The following is a 13,757-nucleotide window of genomic DNA, read 5'->3' on the forward strand; positions in this document are numbered from 1 at the left end:
CTGTGATGGAACTGTAGTTCCTCCCCTCAGCTGCCATGAACAGGGCAGACTTGTCAGACTTAAGCAAATAATGAGTATCTTTGTGTAAGGCCAAAGTGGCCTCTGGGACCAGAACAAAAATATCCCTTAGTACCACAGGGTGCTGCTTTATACAGGCAAATTCACTGAGGCAACGATTACTAGCAATAATATCACATACACAGCTGTACATACATTTACCCTTTTGACAAAACTAGAACGTTACAGCATCTAGTTTGACATTTCTGATAGATATCCAGTGAGATTTGACAAATTCCTCTTTCCTGTTGAGTTGCTAAAGAGATTGCTGAAGCAGACAGCATTAGGAAGCAATGCCCCATCCAGTGCAGAGGATGAAATAGGTTTTGTGGGACTAAAAGAACAAGAATATTCTCTTCACTCCACGTGGCAGCAGACAACACATAACACTTTGTCAGCTTATGGTGCTAGAAATCATGCATTTTTATGATCTGTGAAAAAAGTCTGTTTGCTTTTTGTATAAGAGATCCCAAAGACTGTACTGCTTGTACACTTCTAACTGCAGATCTACAAACATGTGAGAATCCCCAGTACTCACAGACTGTCATCCTCCCTACAGCCCAACTCTTCGGGAGAAGAGCACGAAGGACGAGAGGTGTTCAAAATCTAAGTTCAGAGAAAACGTTTCTGTTGACTGAAGTCAGTGTGAAAACCTCCAGCCAAGGAGCAACCCAGTGCCACCCACAGCAGGACGCAGCCAGGTGGATGGCAGGTCTGCTGTGCTGTCCAATGGCAAGCTAAGCAGACTGGCACTCGTGTTCTTGTGCCTGACAGGAGCAAAAAAGCGAGAGGGTAATACTGGGAGAGAATACTGAGTGAAGCAGAGAGAAGGAAGCTCCTATTGTTGGATGTGTGCCACTGAGACCAATTATGTACTTTTGACAGTAACCATTATAATCCCAAAGTCCTTGAACAAATCACAAGCAGAAAGGTTACCTTCCTGAAAATGTTCGTTGCCATTAAATAGCTGACCCTGTCTGGAGGGTGAAGGCAGCACTCAACAGAGAATTTGGGGGAAGGGAGAAGAGAATCTTGTTACACGTATACCTGAGAAAACCCCATCATTTACTCTGGAAAAAAAAAAAAAAAAAAGAATTGCAAATTCACTGCAAATACTCTATTCTCAGCAAAGTGGACAGCATTCTGAGAATGCAAATCCTACAGACAGCAGTGATAAACAGCCAAAGCAAAACCTCTCTGATATCAGTGACAAAAGTCCACTGCCTACGGTGAGGGCAGGGTTTTATTCTTCAGTCTGAAATTTATCAGGCCTGGACCCTCTTTTAAGCTGAGTTTGCTATGGGTGCTGCTTACAAAGAAAGCTACCATAGGCCACGATACACCATCACTAACACAACCTTAATGGCCACATCTGAGTGAAACATGTATTTGTGAAACATGCATTTCAATATCAAAGGGAGTTGAGACAGCTGATAAGAAGTGGGTAGATGGTTCTCTTGCAATAATATAGACATAATATTGGGAGGAATAAAGATCTCTATATGCTTCATTCTCTGTGATAATCATGCCATGTATCTCATTATCTCATTAAGTTTGACCGAGTAACAAGATAAAACATTCAGACTTTTTTTCAGCATATCTCAGTTGTCTGGGATGTACCTTTAGTGAAGGTTCAAGCTGCTCTTAATTTTATCAGAGATACACGCACTCAGATAATTCTCTTCTCCCGTAGAAAGTTTATTTTCTCCCTTAATTCAGATTTCTCTCTCACCATAAGTAACTATTTGCATAAGAAGAGGGAGTCGAACCTGTGGTTCTGAATTTCTCAGGTACCCCTCCCAGTAGAAGGGTTTGCTGGGTGTGGCTGAAGGTTTCAGCACTCTTTCCCTTCGAAATTTCTCTTCCATCAGGTACATGACTAAAGAAACTAGGAAATAAAATCTGGCTCCAGATCCCCTTGCAGATGTCACCATTCCGTTTTGACCAAGTCCATTTTTAACTCAACTCCTAGCAAACCGTAATGATGGATGGTGAGGGGAAGAGAAAAGGAGAAGAGAGAAAAAAAGAGAAATGTAGTCTTGGCCAATGAGTTTCAGGGAGATATCAAGGCTTGACCAAAAAAATCCCACCAAAACAGCAACAAAAATCAACCAAATAGTTTTGGGGGCACAGGATACTGAAAAAAAAAAAACAAAAACACACAAGATCATCATACATGTTTTGCAGGATGACTAAAAAGAACACAAGAACTTTTCATATCACAAGTTGTTACAGAGTGCAGTTATACTAAACTTCTATGAATGAAATTACATATCCTATTGTGTCGTTCCAGGCTTGCAGACTTTTCGGCAGATGCAAAAGACAAAGATATTTTCATGTAATTGCTTCTGTATTCAGAAGAGAATGCTCACAGCTCAAAGGCCACAGTTTGCTAGTTCTGAATCAATAAGTATGCATTATAATTGCAAACATACAGTTTAAGCTTCTTTCACTCATAAGGAGAAAGACAATTTGAGAAAGCAGGACAGATTGCTAAGAGAATTCTCGCACATCATAATTCTCCTATTAATTCAGCTGAGTTTAATAAGTGATCCTTATTCAGTCCCCAAAAGCCCAAACCAGAACATCCCTAGAAATAAATCTTCAGTCTCAGTAGCCCTGCTTAAGAAGGTGAAGCTAAAAAACTTCATAAAAAAAAAAATTACTACTTTGTTCATGTCTGGTTCAAAGCTTACAAACTTAAACAAGCAGTCATAGCAAATACTGTCCCTGGATGCAGTTTTTAACCTGATCTTGGCAACTTCTGGTAGCTGCAAAATGAATTCTTTCCAGATCCCGGGAACGAAGTTACTGCCTCTACAGCATTACAGCAGGGAGCCTCTCTCCCCAAGATCTGAAATCCCATGGGATTCAATGGGACAAAAATGACCTCACTGTCAGACCAGAAATTCTAAGAGCTTTACAAAGCTGTTACTCTGCTCTCACCTGCCTATCCTGCAAAGTAAAGAGGAGCTGAGAGACTGCAGTACTTCCTCTGGTTTCCTTACGAGGTCTCAGGGGGATGCTGAGGCAGCAGAGTAAGACCATCTGCTTCAGCATTTCCTTCCAGTGTGAATGCAGCATAGAAACAGAGAAGCCTGGTGGAGGGTTGGGGTAAGGGCTCAGAAGGAGTGGGATGATATTAAAAGCAGAGAGAGAAAAAACAAAGTCAGAGAGGGCCATACTTCTGAGTGGAAAGGAAGCTATGGTGTGTTATAGGTGTTAGAAAATTCTATTGGTGAGACAGAAGGAAACAGAGACAGGATGACAGTGGTTATTTGTTGTGAATCACTCAGCATGAGTCTGAGAGTTAGAGGGAGGCAATGCAAGCCTGGTATTTTGGGATGCATCTCCAAATCTGCAAACATGCAAATTCTGATTATGTACACGAGCAAAAGGGCAGATATGAAAGCAATGTGTGTGTGTATGAAGACAGGTCAGCAGACAGGCACCACCACTGCATGCAAAACCAACTCTGCAGGGCAGCAATGCATGCTGCATGCACAGAGAGTGGATGGAGCAGGAAGGGGTGCGTGCAGGAGGTGGCAGGAAAGGGGAACATGAGAGAGAGAAGGAAATCACAGAGGGGAAGGAGAGAGACTGAGAACGTGGGGGAGGACGTACAGTCTGTTGCATGGGCAAGAAGGTGGAGAGAAGGGAAAGAAAGGAACAAGCGGAATATTTGTCACACAGAAGATAAGTTTGATGAAAAACAGGCATAAGAAGATGGTGAAAAAGATTAGAGATACATTAGAGTTGAGAAAGAATAAAGGAAGTGAGAAGAGCTAATTAAAAGAGGGGAAAAAAAGATTTTATTAGTTAATAGAAAGCATAAATCCCTAATGAAAGGATTTAAAGACTTGGTCAGAGCACAGCACACAGAGCAGAAGCAGAATTCTCTGGCAACCAGTGCTGACAAGCAGCCCTTTCACCTCCCTCTCTGCACTTCCATTTCAGCAGGCACTTCCCTTACCAACACCCATCCCTGGGGTACCACAGGGCCCCCCCGAGCAGCAGCACATTTCGTGCTGCTGAGGATAGGATGGGTGGCCGCAGTCCTGAGAGAAACAATCTCAAAAATGAGCACAGAAAAAAAAGGTGAAAGTGGAACTTGTGGCAATTAGAGTTAAATGCTGTCCCATACAGCTGCTGTCCTTACCTTGGGTGCTCATGAGCGAATGGGTGTCTCGATGCTGCTGCTGCAGGATGAAGTCCCTATGTTGCCTCCATGCCTGTGATGTTGGCTCTTCAAGGAGCCCCAGAGAGGTTCTTTGTGCTCTGCAGCTGTTAAAAAGGAAAAGAAACACAAGGAGCAAAAGTCCTCCTGCCCCCTGAGGTGCCGAAAGTTTTGGGGAGAATCTGGAATAAAGGAAGCAAGTGCACTGGTGTCAGAATGAGTACAGAGCGACGGAAAGTGAGAAAAAGTGTGTCAGGGGCTGGGCGGGGCGGAGAAGGAAAATGCAAAGATCTGACAGGAAACCAGAGTATAAATCTGCTTAGGGTTTTTTTTTTTTTTTTATAAAAAAAAGCACATTTCTGCTCCCCAGTGATACTGCCTGTTTGCAAATGACTCTGCAAGCAGGTGACAGCAGAGCCCCAAAGAACCACGGTAAGCAAATGAAGAGGTACTGCTGTCCCTTCCCCAGGAAGAGCAGTGCGCACAGCAGGCAGCAGCCTACAGCTGATGGCTCAGAGCAAGAAAGGAAGCTGTGTGCACTGCCTGCCTTGAGCTGCCTGCATCAGGAGCTCCCCAGTGCATTTCCCCGGGTAGAAGGGGAGATGCTGGGTGCCAGCCAACCTGGGGCTGTGCCACAACCACAAAGTAGCAGCCCTTGCTTCTCAGCGCACACACACTGGCCAGGTAAGAAAGAAAAGGACTGGACTGAACTGAAGAGAGTTTCAACTGGAACAGTTCCAGGCAGGTGGAGTAGTGTGTTTTCTTCAAAAACCTTTGGAAAACATCTTTTCTTTTTTTTTTTTTTTTTTTAATTAACAGCTGTTGTTGCTAAGCTAAAAGGGAGACAACAAAATGTAATGCAAGTATTAGAATATGTTGCAGTTGAGTGACACTGTAAAACAACATTTTCCTAAGGAAGTCTATCTGCTGCCGTACATCTGGTATAGCTTGAATGCTGGACCATGGGGTGAAAGACACACATGGGCAAATCCAACATTTGGATCCCTCTGAGGACACGGATGAGCTGGGAGTCTTCCTCCCTGTCACACCAAACAGCACCAAGGAGCACTTATGTGAGGGTGAACGTGGTTGGAAGAAAACTGTGTATATACATGCATGTGTGTGTTTTTATCTCCTATAAGAAGCAGATAAAGAAAAGGAAAAACACTAGGATTAATGAGCATAAGGGAAAGATGATTGATAATTAAGGAATGTGGGAAAGAAAAAAGGCATGATGAAAGTAATGGAGTGAGAGGTGGAAATAGGAAAAGTAGTTGTTAGACTAAAGGGAAATAACAAATGGAAAGAAAGCACAGTGGAAAAAACTATCAAAAGATACAGCTGGGTCAAAGGATACAGCAGCCTCAAAGAAAACAGAATGAAGGGAGATGATAACGTGAACAGAAGTGGTAGGGAGACAGTATCTGGCTGAAAGTGCTATTACAGTAACACTCAGAAGTGTTCTATCAAACTGAAAACCTGAATGCTGTGAAAGCTGGGAGAGCAGAGTATGCTCTAGGCAGCAAAACACATGGGCAGCTCTGCTCTAATTCTCCCTTATTGTCCCCCTGATTCCATGGGTTGTACCTATACCGGTACTGAGGGGGGCCTAAGTTCAGCCATAGTTCTCAAAGGGACTCTGGCATTCCAGTTCTCTCAAACAACTCAAAGGAATGCAGCAAGTTATCTTTCCCACTGGGCAATAGTAGAACACTCTCTTACCAGTTTTTTCCAGTGAGGACTATACTGTTTTGTGTTACTTATATCCTTATGCAACTTCATCAAAATTCACCTCTGAATAAACAATGAACTGCCTGTGACAAGGTGCCCTGGGCAACCAAAATCTAGCCATGTGACAACTGCACGGATGAGGTTGTGCAGTTTTGGACATGACCAGCACAACAAGGGGAGAGCTGCAGATACTTTGGAGAAAAACTGAAATACTGCTGTAAGAATTATGGCCCACTCTTGTTTCATCAAAAGCAATGCAAGTTATTTCTGATCCAAGCTTTCCACTGCTTTCATAAAGGAAGCTGATTTGTGCATGCAACAGAGGAACCATTTTCAGCACAACTAGGGAAATGAAGTTAGCTGACAAGCAGGCTTTGTGGCTTCACTTTGGTTTAAAACACAGATCTTCCATGCACGGTTCCTAATCTAAAAGTAAATATTTGACAGAATTCAAGTTAAAATTAAACAAGTCTTGTTACAGGCTTTTCCTTCTGTCTTTGATGCCTCCAGCACATTGGCTATCAGGGAGTAGACTGTAAAACTTCTCTCTGGAGTCAAGCAAAGGTTGGGCACAATTTGTTCCTGTTTCTGCTTTTGTTTTGCTTACCATTGTTGGTTCCAATCAGCTTTCAAAAGGTCCAGTGCCTGTTTTAGAGATCCCACGTTTCCCTGCACCTAAACTGAAGAGAGAGCTGAAGCTTTTACTCAGTGAACAATGAACAGATTAAAGGAATCGATCACCAAAACGTGAAGGACAAATTTCTCTTAATCATAAAGACTTGTAAACTGAGAGTAGTCAAGGAGAATTCAGTTATCAATCATAAAGCTACACGTAACTCAGCATCAATCTTCTCTTAAAAGAATTTACACTTAAACCCAGTTCTCTGTTTTAAAAAAAATGTCTCTCAAACTATAGAAATATTATGGCTGAGATTACAGTTATTTGAAGCTGCTAGGCTGTGTGGATACGTTTCACACAATGTAACTGTAGAAAATAACCGTGTTCAGTCAGGCAACGAGAAAATTCAAGAAAATCCAGATGTTCCATCTAAAATACAGGTATACATACTGCAGAGAGCCTGCAGAACTGGAATCAGTGGTTTCCTGATCCAAGTGCAGGGTGTAGGACTCCGACTCACAGAGTTACGTGTCTCTTAGAGAGCAGCAAGAGTAGAGAATTGCACTGAAAGTATTTTGCTTAGACTTTCTCACCGTAACGTTGCAGGAAAGTCCCTCTTTCTGTCTGTGCCCCAGGAATCACACACTGTGTCTTTGTCCAGCTGAAGATTCTCTTTGTACACCTTGACTTCCTACAGAACTTTTTATAGAGTTGGGGGCAGTCCACCACTCAGAAATGAAGGCTGATTACTTTTAAGTAGTTGCAGATTGGAGAGCTAACAAATATAATAAAAAAAATTAGTATTTGGAAAAAGTACTAAACTGTCTAGCTCTTAATCTGCTGTTCCTCTTGTCCCAGGAGAGCCATGTCAGCCCATGAGGAAACTGCCCTTGACTCCTTACCAGTGTAATAGCCCTGAAATTCCCTGCGAAGCAGAAAAGCATTACACAAACTAGTGATCTGAGAATGAATATATTGCATTTCCCCTGCTCATGTGCACCATATATATTGTTAACACAACCCCTCCAACTCTTTAGAGCAAAGAAACAGAAGTATTAAATATTTTCCACATTTTACATATTTTATATTATCAGCCTTGCTCAACTGTCCTTAGAGACTATCGCTCTTACTTAGAGATGCTCATAATTTATCACTTCTCTCCGGAGATCTGACTTCCAGAACAGAGTATTTCCCTATTCAATTCACCAGCCTGTGGATAAGCAGCTGTTAGTGTTCATCTGCCTTTTCTAGACATTAAGATCAGAAATGCCCCTTGATGTTAAAAAGCGACACACAGCAGGGTTTCTGAAGCACCTCTGGGGTAATGGTTTAAATCCAGTTGGGAAATGCTCCCATCTATAGGTTTATGATACACATTTAAACAGTATTCCAATTGCCTGAGCTATGAAATAAGATGACAGCCAAACATATATCAGTGAGAAACGGATAGCATAAAATTCTCTCATTCACTTGACAGTGTTGGGCTAACGTATTTTTGCATCAAATGTTCTCTCTGTCAACTTCAATGATTTATCTGTCCGCATTGGGTGTGAGCATCCTCACCCTCCTTTCTAGGATAAATTTCAGTTCACACCCATTGCAGGGGTTGATCTGACATCCCCCAGCACAGCAGATGTGGCCTTGCCTCATCTACCCTCAGCAAAGCAGCAAAGCAAACAACTGAGATCTACTCTCCTCTTCTTGGGGCCAAAGTGAAGCAGCCCCAGGCTCTGTGCCACTCCTGCCAGAAGAGGCAGAGTTAATTTAGCGACTCCTCCAACCTTTTCCTTTTCATTACACATACATTATTCATCACAACTAGGTATAAGCCATAGCTCTGGTCTTTATGTTGGTCCTTATGCTCTTAATTATATATCTGTAGTGCTTAAAATCCATGGATCTTTAAACCTTCCAGGCGAAGAGTTCAGTTCCACAGCAACCAATGAGTTATTGATATATTCAGCAGATGAAGAAACAAAGTTTTGGGGTGATAAAAGAATATTTCTTCTCCCTTGAAAGTGATAAAAGTACAATTTTTTTTTCCACATGGCTCATGGCTTGATTTAGAAAAACAATATCTGATGTGCTGCTTTGTAAAAGCTGGCAAATGTTGTAAACTCAAGGCAAAAAAACTTATAAACAAGCATTTTCTATTAAAATAAAAAGGGAAAGGAGGGCAACTAATCAATATTACTAAAAAAAGAAAAAGAAAAAAAAAGAGCAGAGTTCTGATCATTTTTGATCATTTTCTCCAGAAAATAGGCTGGAAAAAAATGATTTTAGTTCAATGAATTTGGTTAAAATGTTCCAAAATAATCACTTTCATATTTCATCTTTTGCTTAAAAACACAAGGTCATCTTTCCCCACTCATGCCATAATAGCATTGTCAATATGCATTCGGAGGATTAGACTGTGAAGGACTTAAGATAGCTGGGATGTGAGAGCTAATCTATCAAATCTGAATGTTAGGAGAAGGTAAGGAGAGGCAAGTTACTTATTCTTGCTTGTTTGTTTTGAATTAGAAGGTTTCCTGTCTTCTTTATAGGTCAACATTTATTCTAATTAAAAAACGATACATGTCTTTAATAGAGACAAATTGGAAACAATTGCAGAGTTTAAATGGTTTTGCATTATTCTGCATTTTCTCCCTTCTTATTCTGTACAGCTTCTGTAAAAGGTCAGAAGGAGAAAGCTTTTGCTAAGTGCTGTGCTCAGAGGGACGATATTCCTCAAAGTAAAAAAAAATATTAGGAATAATTAATAACGTAAGTGATGCAATAACTAAAATAATAATTACATGTTAATTCATATCATTAGAGTTAAGGGGATTTTTTCCATTATTCAAAAATCCAATACTGCAGCACAGACCTGGAAGTTAAGGACTTCTTGATTTCCATTGCAGATCTTATACAGACATCATCTGTGTTTCACATAGTCAAAGCACACCTCTCTGGAAACAGGGCTAGGAAAAGATTTGAACTTGGAACTGTTGTACAAATGAGATGTACCAAATCCACAACATGGAACACCATGTGAACACGTGAGAAGTACTGTTATAGGAGCACAAATGATTATAACGGGTCTAAACAAAGATCCATCTCTGCCAGAAAACTGAAACTCCCCAAAATTGGGAGTTGAACCCAATCCTAGGGAAACCCACCTATACTCTCTTCCAAAGAAACCCCTGTAGAAACACAAGTCCTTCATCTTTGGTTGTATTTGTTCTTCCAAACTCATGTCCACTTTCCTTTTAAGAGTGCATCTCCCAAGGGAAGGAAGCTAAGCAGGATTGCAGAAGAGCTCTTCAACTGCGTATAAGCAGAAGTCATATATCACTGAACATCTTACCTTTGTGAGATTAAGCATAGTCATAAAACTATATGACTGCTATTTATTGAACCATAAGCAAATATCTGGTATTGAGTTTTTTATACTTCTTTGAAACAATGGTACAGAATTCTGAAAGCTGTGCCTTCTTCCTATGTGACAAATTGGTGTTAGAATATGAAATATTTTACATCTATGTGTAAGATTTTCACTTCATTCCAGTACTTGTATATCCACACGAATTACAGGCCATAATCTTTTTAATAAACAGTCATTCATTTATTATTCATGGAATTATTTCTGATTCACCTGATGTAAAAGAATGCCAGCAACACGTGTCAAAATAAGTAATGGCAATGAAATAAATTCAAGCATACGTAGACTGAGGTTAGGCTTTTGTCTGTAGACCCAAATTGCCACGACTGTAATAATTTCTTAAATTTGTTACATTAATAGCTAATGATCTTTAACAAAACTGAATGCTGTTTTTATGAAGCATTTGACTAGCCAGCTGATTTAATAATGCAAAGCACCAAAGACCGCTGTGCTTACTGACCCACGCTCACTCAGAGAGGCATGCCTGTGTTATATTTCACATCTAGGAGGGAAAGAGCACAGAGATGGACACAATCCCTTCATTTGAGAGCTTAACCTGAAAAAAAATACATTTGTCTTACATTTACAGCAGTGCTTTGAGAGCCTAAAAAGTTTTGGATTAAGCAAACAAGCAGAAGTATCTGTTTCTAAAGGCATCAAGTTGTGCATTTATCCTATTTTAGCTCAGTAAAATATAAAGAATTGGTACAAAGCCATAGGCTCCCACTTCCAATGAATACAAACAGTGCATTTTTAGAAGCTGCAATAACTCCTAAATTGGGCGTTTGGTGAGGAGCAGCAGCAGTAATCCTAAGAGCATTGACAGAAAAAGGGAGCTACCATTTTATGTTAGGTTATGGGAATTATACAGGGAATTATACGTTCCCCCTGTGACTACTGCATCAAATTCTTATCCTTACACAATGAAACAAACTGTGCTCTGTATTATAACACCTGATCTACTGAACTCTTTCTTTACTCCAGCATAATTAAGGAATCTAACTGTTACTCACAGTAATCCTGAAGATTTATCCACTGTAAAAAAGGTTCTTTCTTCAGGATTTGTCACCACTGTCTTTTACTAATTACATACCTGTTGTTAGAGAGCTGCCTCTCCTTCTAAACAGAAGCCATGCATGCTTTGCTCTGCAGGTTGTTGCATTTGCCACATCATGAAAAATGAACGTGGGTGTTTGGGAGTACATCTGTTATGCACTGTACTTAACAGATCACTAATAGGTGATTCAAGTTTTCTTTAGCATCATCCATATAAAAAGAATGGAAATAACCCTTCAAGAAGAACAGTCAGCAATCCATTTCTAGCTGTGATCTCTTCCCTAGGAAAAAGCCAAGCATCCAAACCATGCTGTGGAGCGGGTCTGGAGGCACCAATAGATTGGTGCTGGGTTGTCACAAAGGCTGAGACTTGAAGTACTCTGAAAACTGGCAGTCTTATACCAACACATGAGAGCAGTGGATTCCCAGCAGGTGTTCTGAAACCTGTGTCCTACTGTGTTCTTACAGAGCCGGGCTCTGTTGACTGTCAGACACAAGGCACTTGTAAAACATAGGAAGAAAGAGCTGGAACAGAGCATTTAAATTTTTCTCTGGCTTTTAGTTTAAGAAATGGTCTTTTTTTTTTATAGCAAAACATTGATTTCAGTAATAGTTCATTCTTACATTAAACATATTTCTAATATAAAAATAGATTCCAAAGCGTGTAAAGTAAAAGAAAAATCAGGTGGTTGCCTGAGGCAAAGTGAATGTGTGGCTGGGGTTGGAGTCCAGCAGAACTCAAACATCATAGGATCCATATTAAAGAAGCACAGCACAACAGAAAAACAAAATCCTCTCCAAAGCAGCCAAGAGGAGCAGGGAGAGTGAACAAACAAGCAAACTAGAAGTGCTTTGTGTAACGTAGCACAATTTGATCTCTATTACATTAGTTATGGTTCAACCATTTTTTCCGTGTGAGGAATCATTGTGGATGCCCTAGGTGTTAAAACAAGTTTGGTAGTAAGTAAATAAAGGACCAGTAAAGATGAATTAACAAGAAAGAAAAAGTGAGGAGAAAGATAAAGATGACGATGTAACGCCTTCGGCAGAGGCTTTCACTTTGCTGAGCCTAGACAAAGTGACAGCCCTGGCTGGAAGCTAAAACTCAAGCGTTCAGAGGAATGGAGAAGTAGAGCTCACTTTTATATTTTGCTGGGTTGAAAAGTGTCACTTTTCATTTTGCTTTTATAGTTGCTGGAGACCATTACTGCTCACCCCATATTGGCTTTCTCTGCCCTGGAGAAAGTAAATGACATCTGAGGATGCAGTAACCGTGTGCTTTATCGGCCCATTACATGCTATCCTACAGAACTACTGCAGGCTTGTCTGCTGTGCTTTAGCTTTACATCAGCTGGGTGAATCAGTGTACCAGGGACAGCCACTTTTGTTTGTATAAATCTCAAAGACTTACCAATAGAGAAGCAAGAACACAATGTCTGCTCTGACAAGTCTGGAGGAAACCGCAATCATCAGACCTCACAGGAACTCTGCCTCCTGGAAGAGAGAAGGGGTGGTGGGCAGAAGCACTGGGATACGTAGTGAGGCATGTACATGGTACAGATGCTGGACAAACCTTTTTCTGGCAGTTCAAAACACCTGTGTGCTGCGGGGGGTGAAGATGGTGCAGGAAGGGAGGATCTTTTTGGCATGATCCTGAGAGGAGAGAAAAGGCACTACAAAGGCAAACTACATCTTTTTGATTATGGAATGTAGATGAACCCACTGAGACTGTAGAGCAGGAGATGCCTTTGGGTGTGACAGCCACTTTTTTTTTCTCCTCCTAATGAATACTCAAGACTCCTGTGGAAGACGGAAGGAGGAAGCACCCAGCTATGCTGCTGGAACGGTCAGAAGCAAAGGGTAATTAATTCCGTCATGGTGCAAAAGAGAGCAAGAGAAAATAAGCATAGGTGTTGCCTGTAGTTCAATGACTGGATGATACTGGGGTTGTAAAGTCAGATTATAGGATCGATGCACAAACACAACCTGCTGCTCTGCAGCTGCCTGTAATTAAGAAGCTGGCAATTGTCCCTGATAATAGCACACTATTATAATTGAGGGAAAAGGCTGGAATAAGATCTAGTGTTCTATATCTTGATCCGGCAGGCTCGTGTAGGTTCCATATTGTGAACAGTCCGACTGAAAAATGAGCACATAAAATAAAGGCCATTAATAAGTCTCTGCAGGATCAGAGCAAAGGTTTGTATTTTAAGTCCCATGTTACACCAGGAATGTGGCTTCATGAAAAAGATGTAAGAATAAAATAGCCTGTGAAGCATATTCCTAACATTTTTTTTAATCTATACAAGCTGAGTTATTCATTAACATTGCTGCTATTCCTCAACAGCATCAGAGATTAACACAATTGCTGCAGCAAAGGGCTGCAAATACTATGGAGAAGTGTTTACATACATAAATCCAAACTACATTTGATTGCCTTTGTGCAGCATCTCCATACTCATATTAATATATCTGACATCATCAAGTGGTAAAGGGAAGATGCTAAGTCTCTGGGTTATTTCCAGGTGAATGTATCACTGGTGTGAAAAATCAAGATAAAAGCAGGAGAGAAAGGAGAAGGAGCATGCATTATAAATAGCAGTGCAGGTCTGACCCTTCATCCAGTCCATGGGAAGACATTTATTATCGATACAACAACAGATGCAGAGAAAAGGAAAGGTGGGCCGGTTTTC

At 40.9% G+C, this 13,757-nt stretch overlaps 1 protein-coding gene across 3 annotated transcripts in view; it reads right to left on the reverse strand.

Annotated features, from left to right (window-relative positions):
- The window catches only part of CARD11 (caspase recruitment domain family member 11), a 47,760-nt gene extending 35,154 nt beyond the window's left edge, over positions 1–12,606 (reverse strand). The window contains exons 1-4 of one of the 3 annotated variants that reach the window (XM_085237508.1): positions 12,476–12,606; positions 7,178–7,359; positions 6,573–6,645; positions 4,217–4,341 (exon numbers count right to left, since the gene is read on the reverse strand). In XM_085237508.1, the coding sequence (XP_085093634.1) occupies positions 4,217–4,229 (13 nt within the window). In that variant the 5' untranslated portion in view covers positions 4,230–4,341; positions 6,573–6,645; positions 7,178–7,359; positions 12,476–12,606. Of the gene's footprint in view, positions 1–4,216; positions 4,342–6,572; positions 6,654–7,177; positions 7,360–9,745; positions 9,894–12,475 lie in introns of those variants that run through there. The other 2 variants (XM_085237511.1, XM_085237512.1) reach the window with 2 other exon arrangements.
- Between the last annotated feature and the right edge of the window lie 1,151 nt (positions 12,607–13,757).

This window comes from Meleagris gallopavo, chromosome 16 (assembly GCF_905368555.1).
Source record: "Meleagris gallopavo chromosome 16, MGAL_WU_HG_1.1, whole genome shotgun sequence".
Classification (NCBI taxonomy): domain Eukaryota; kingdom Metazoa; phylum Chordata; class Aves; order Galliformes; family Phasianidae; genus Meleagris; species Meleagris gallopavo.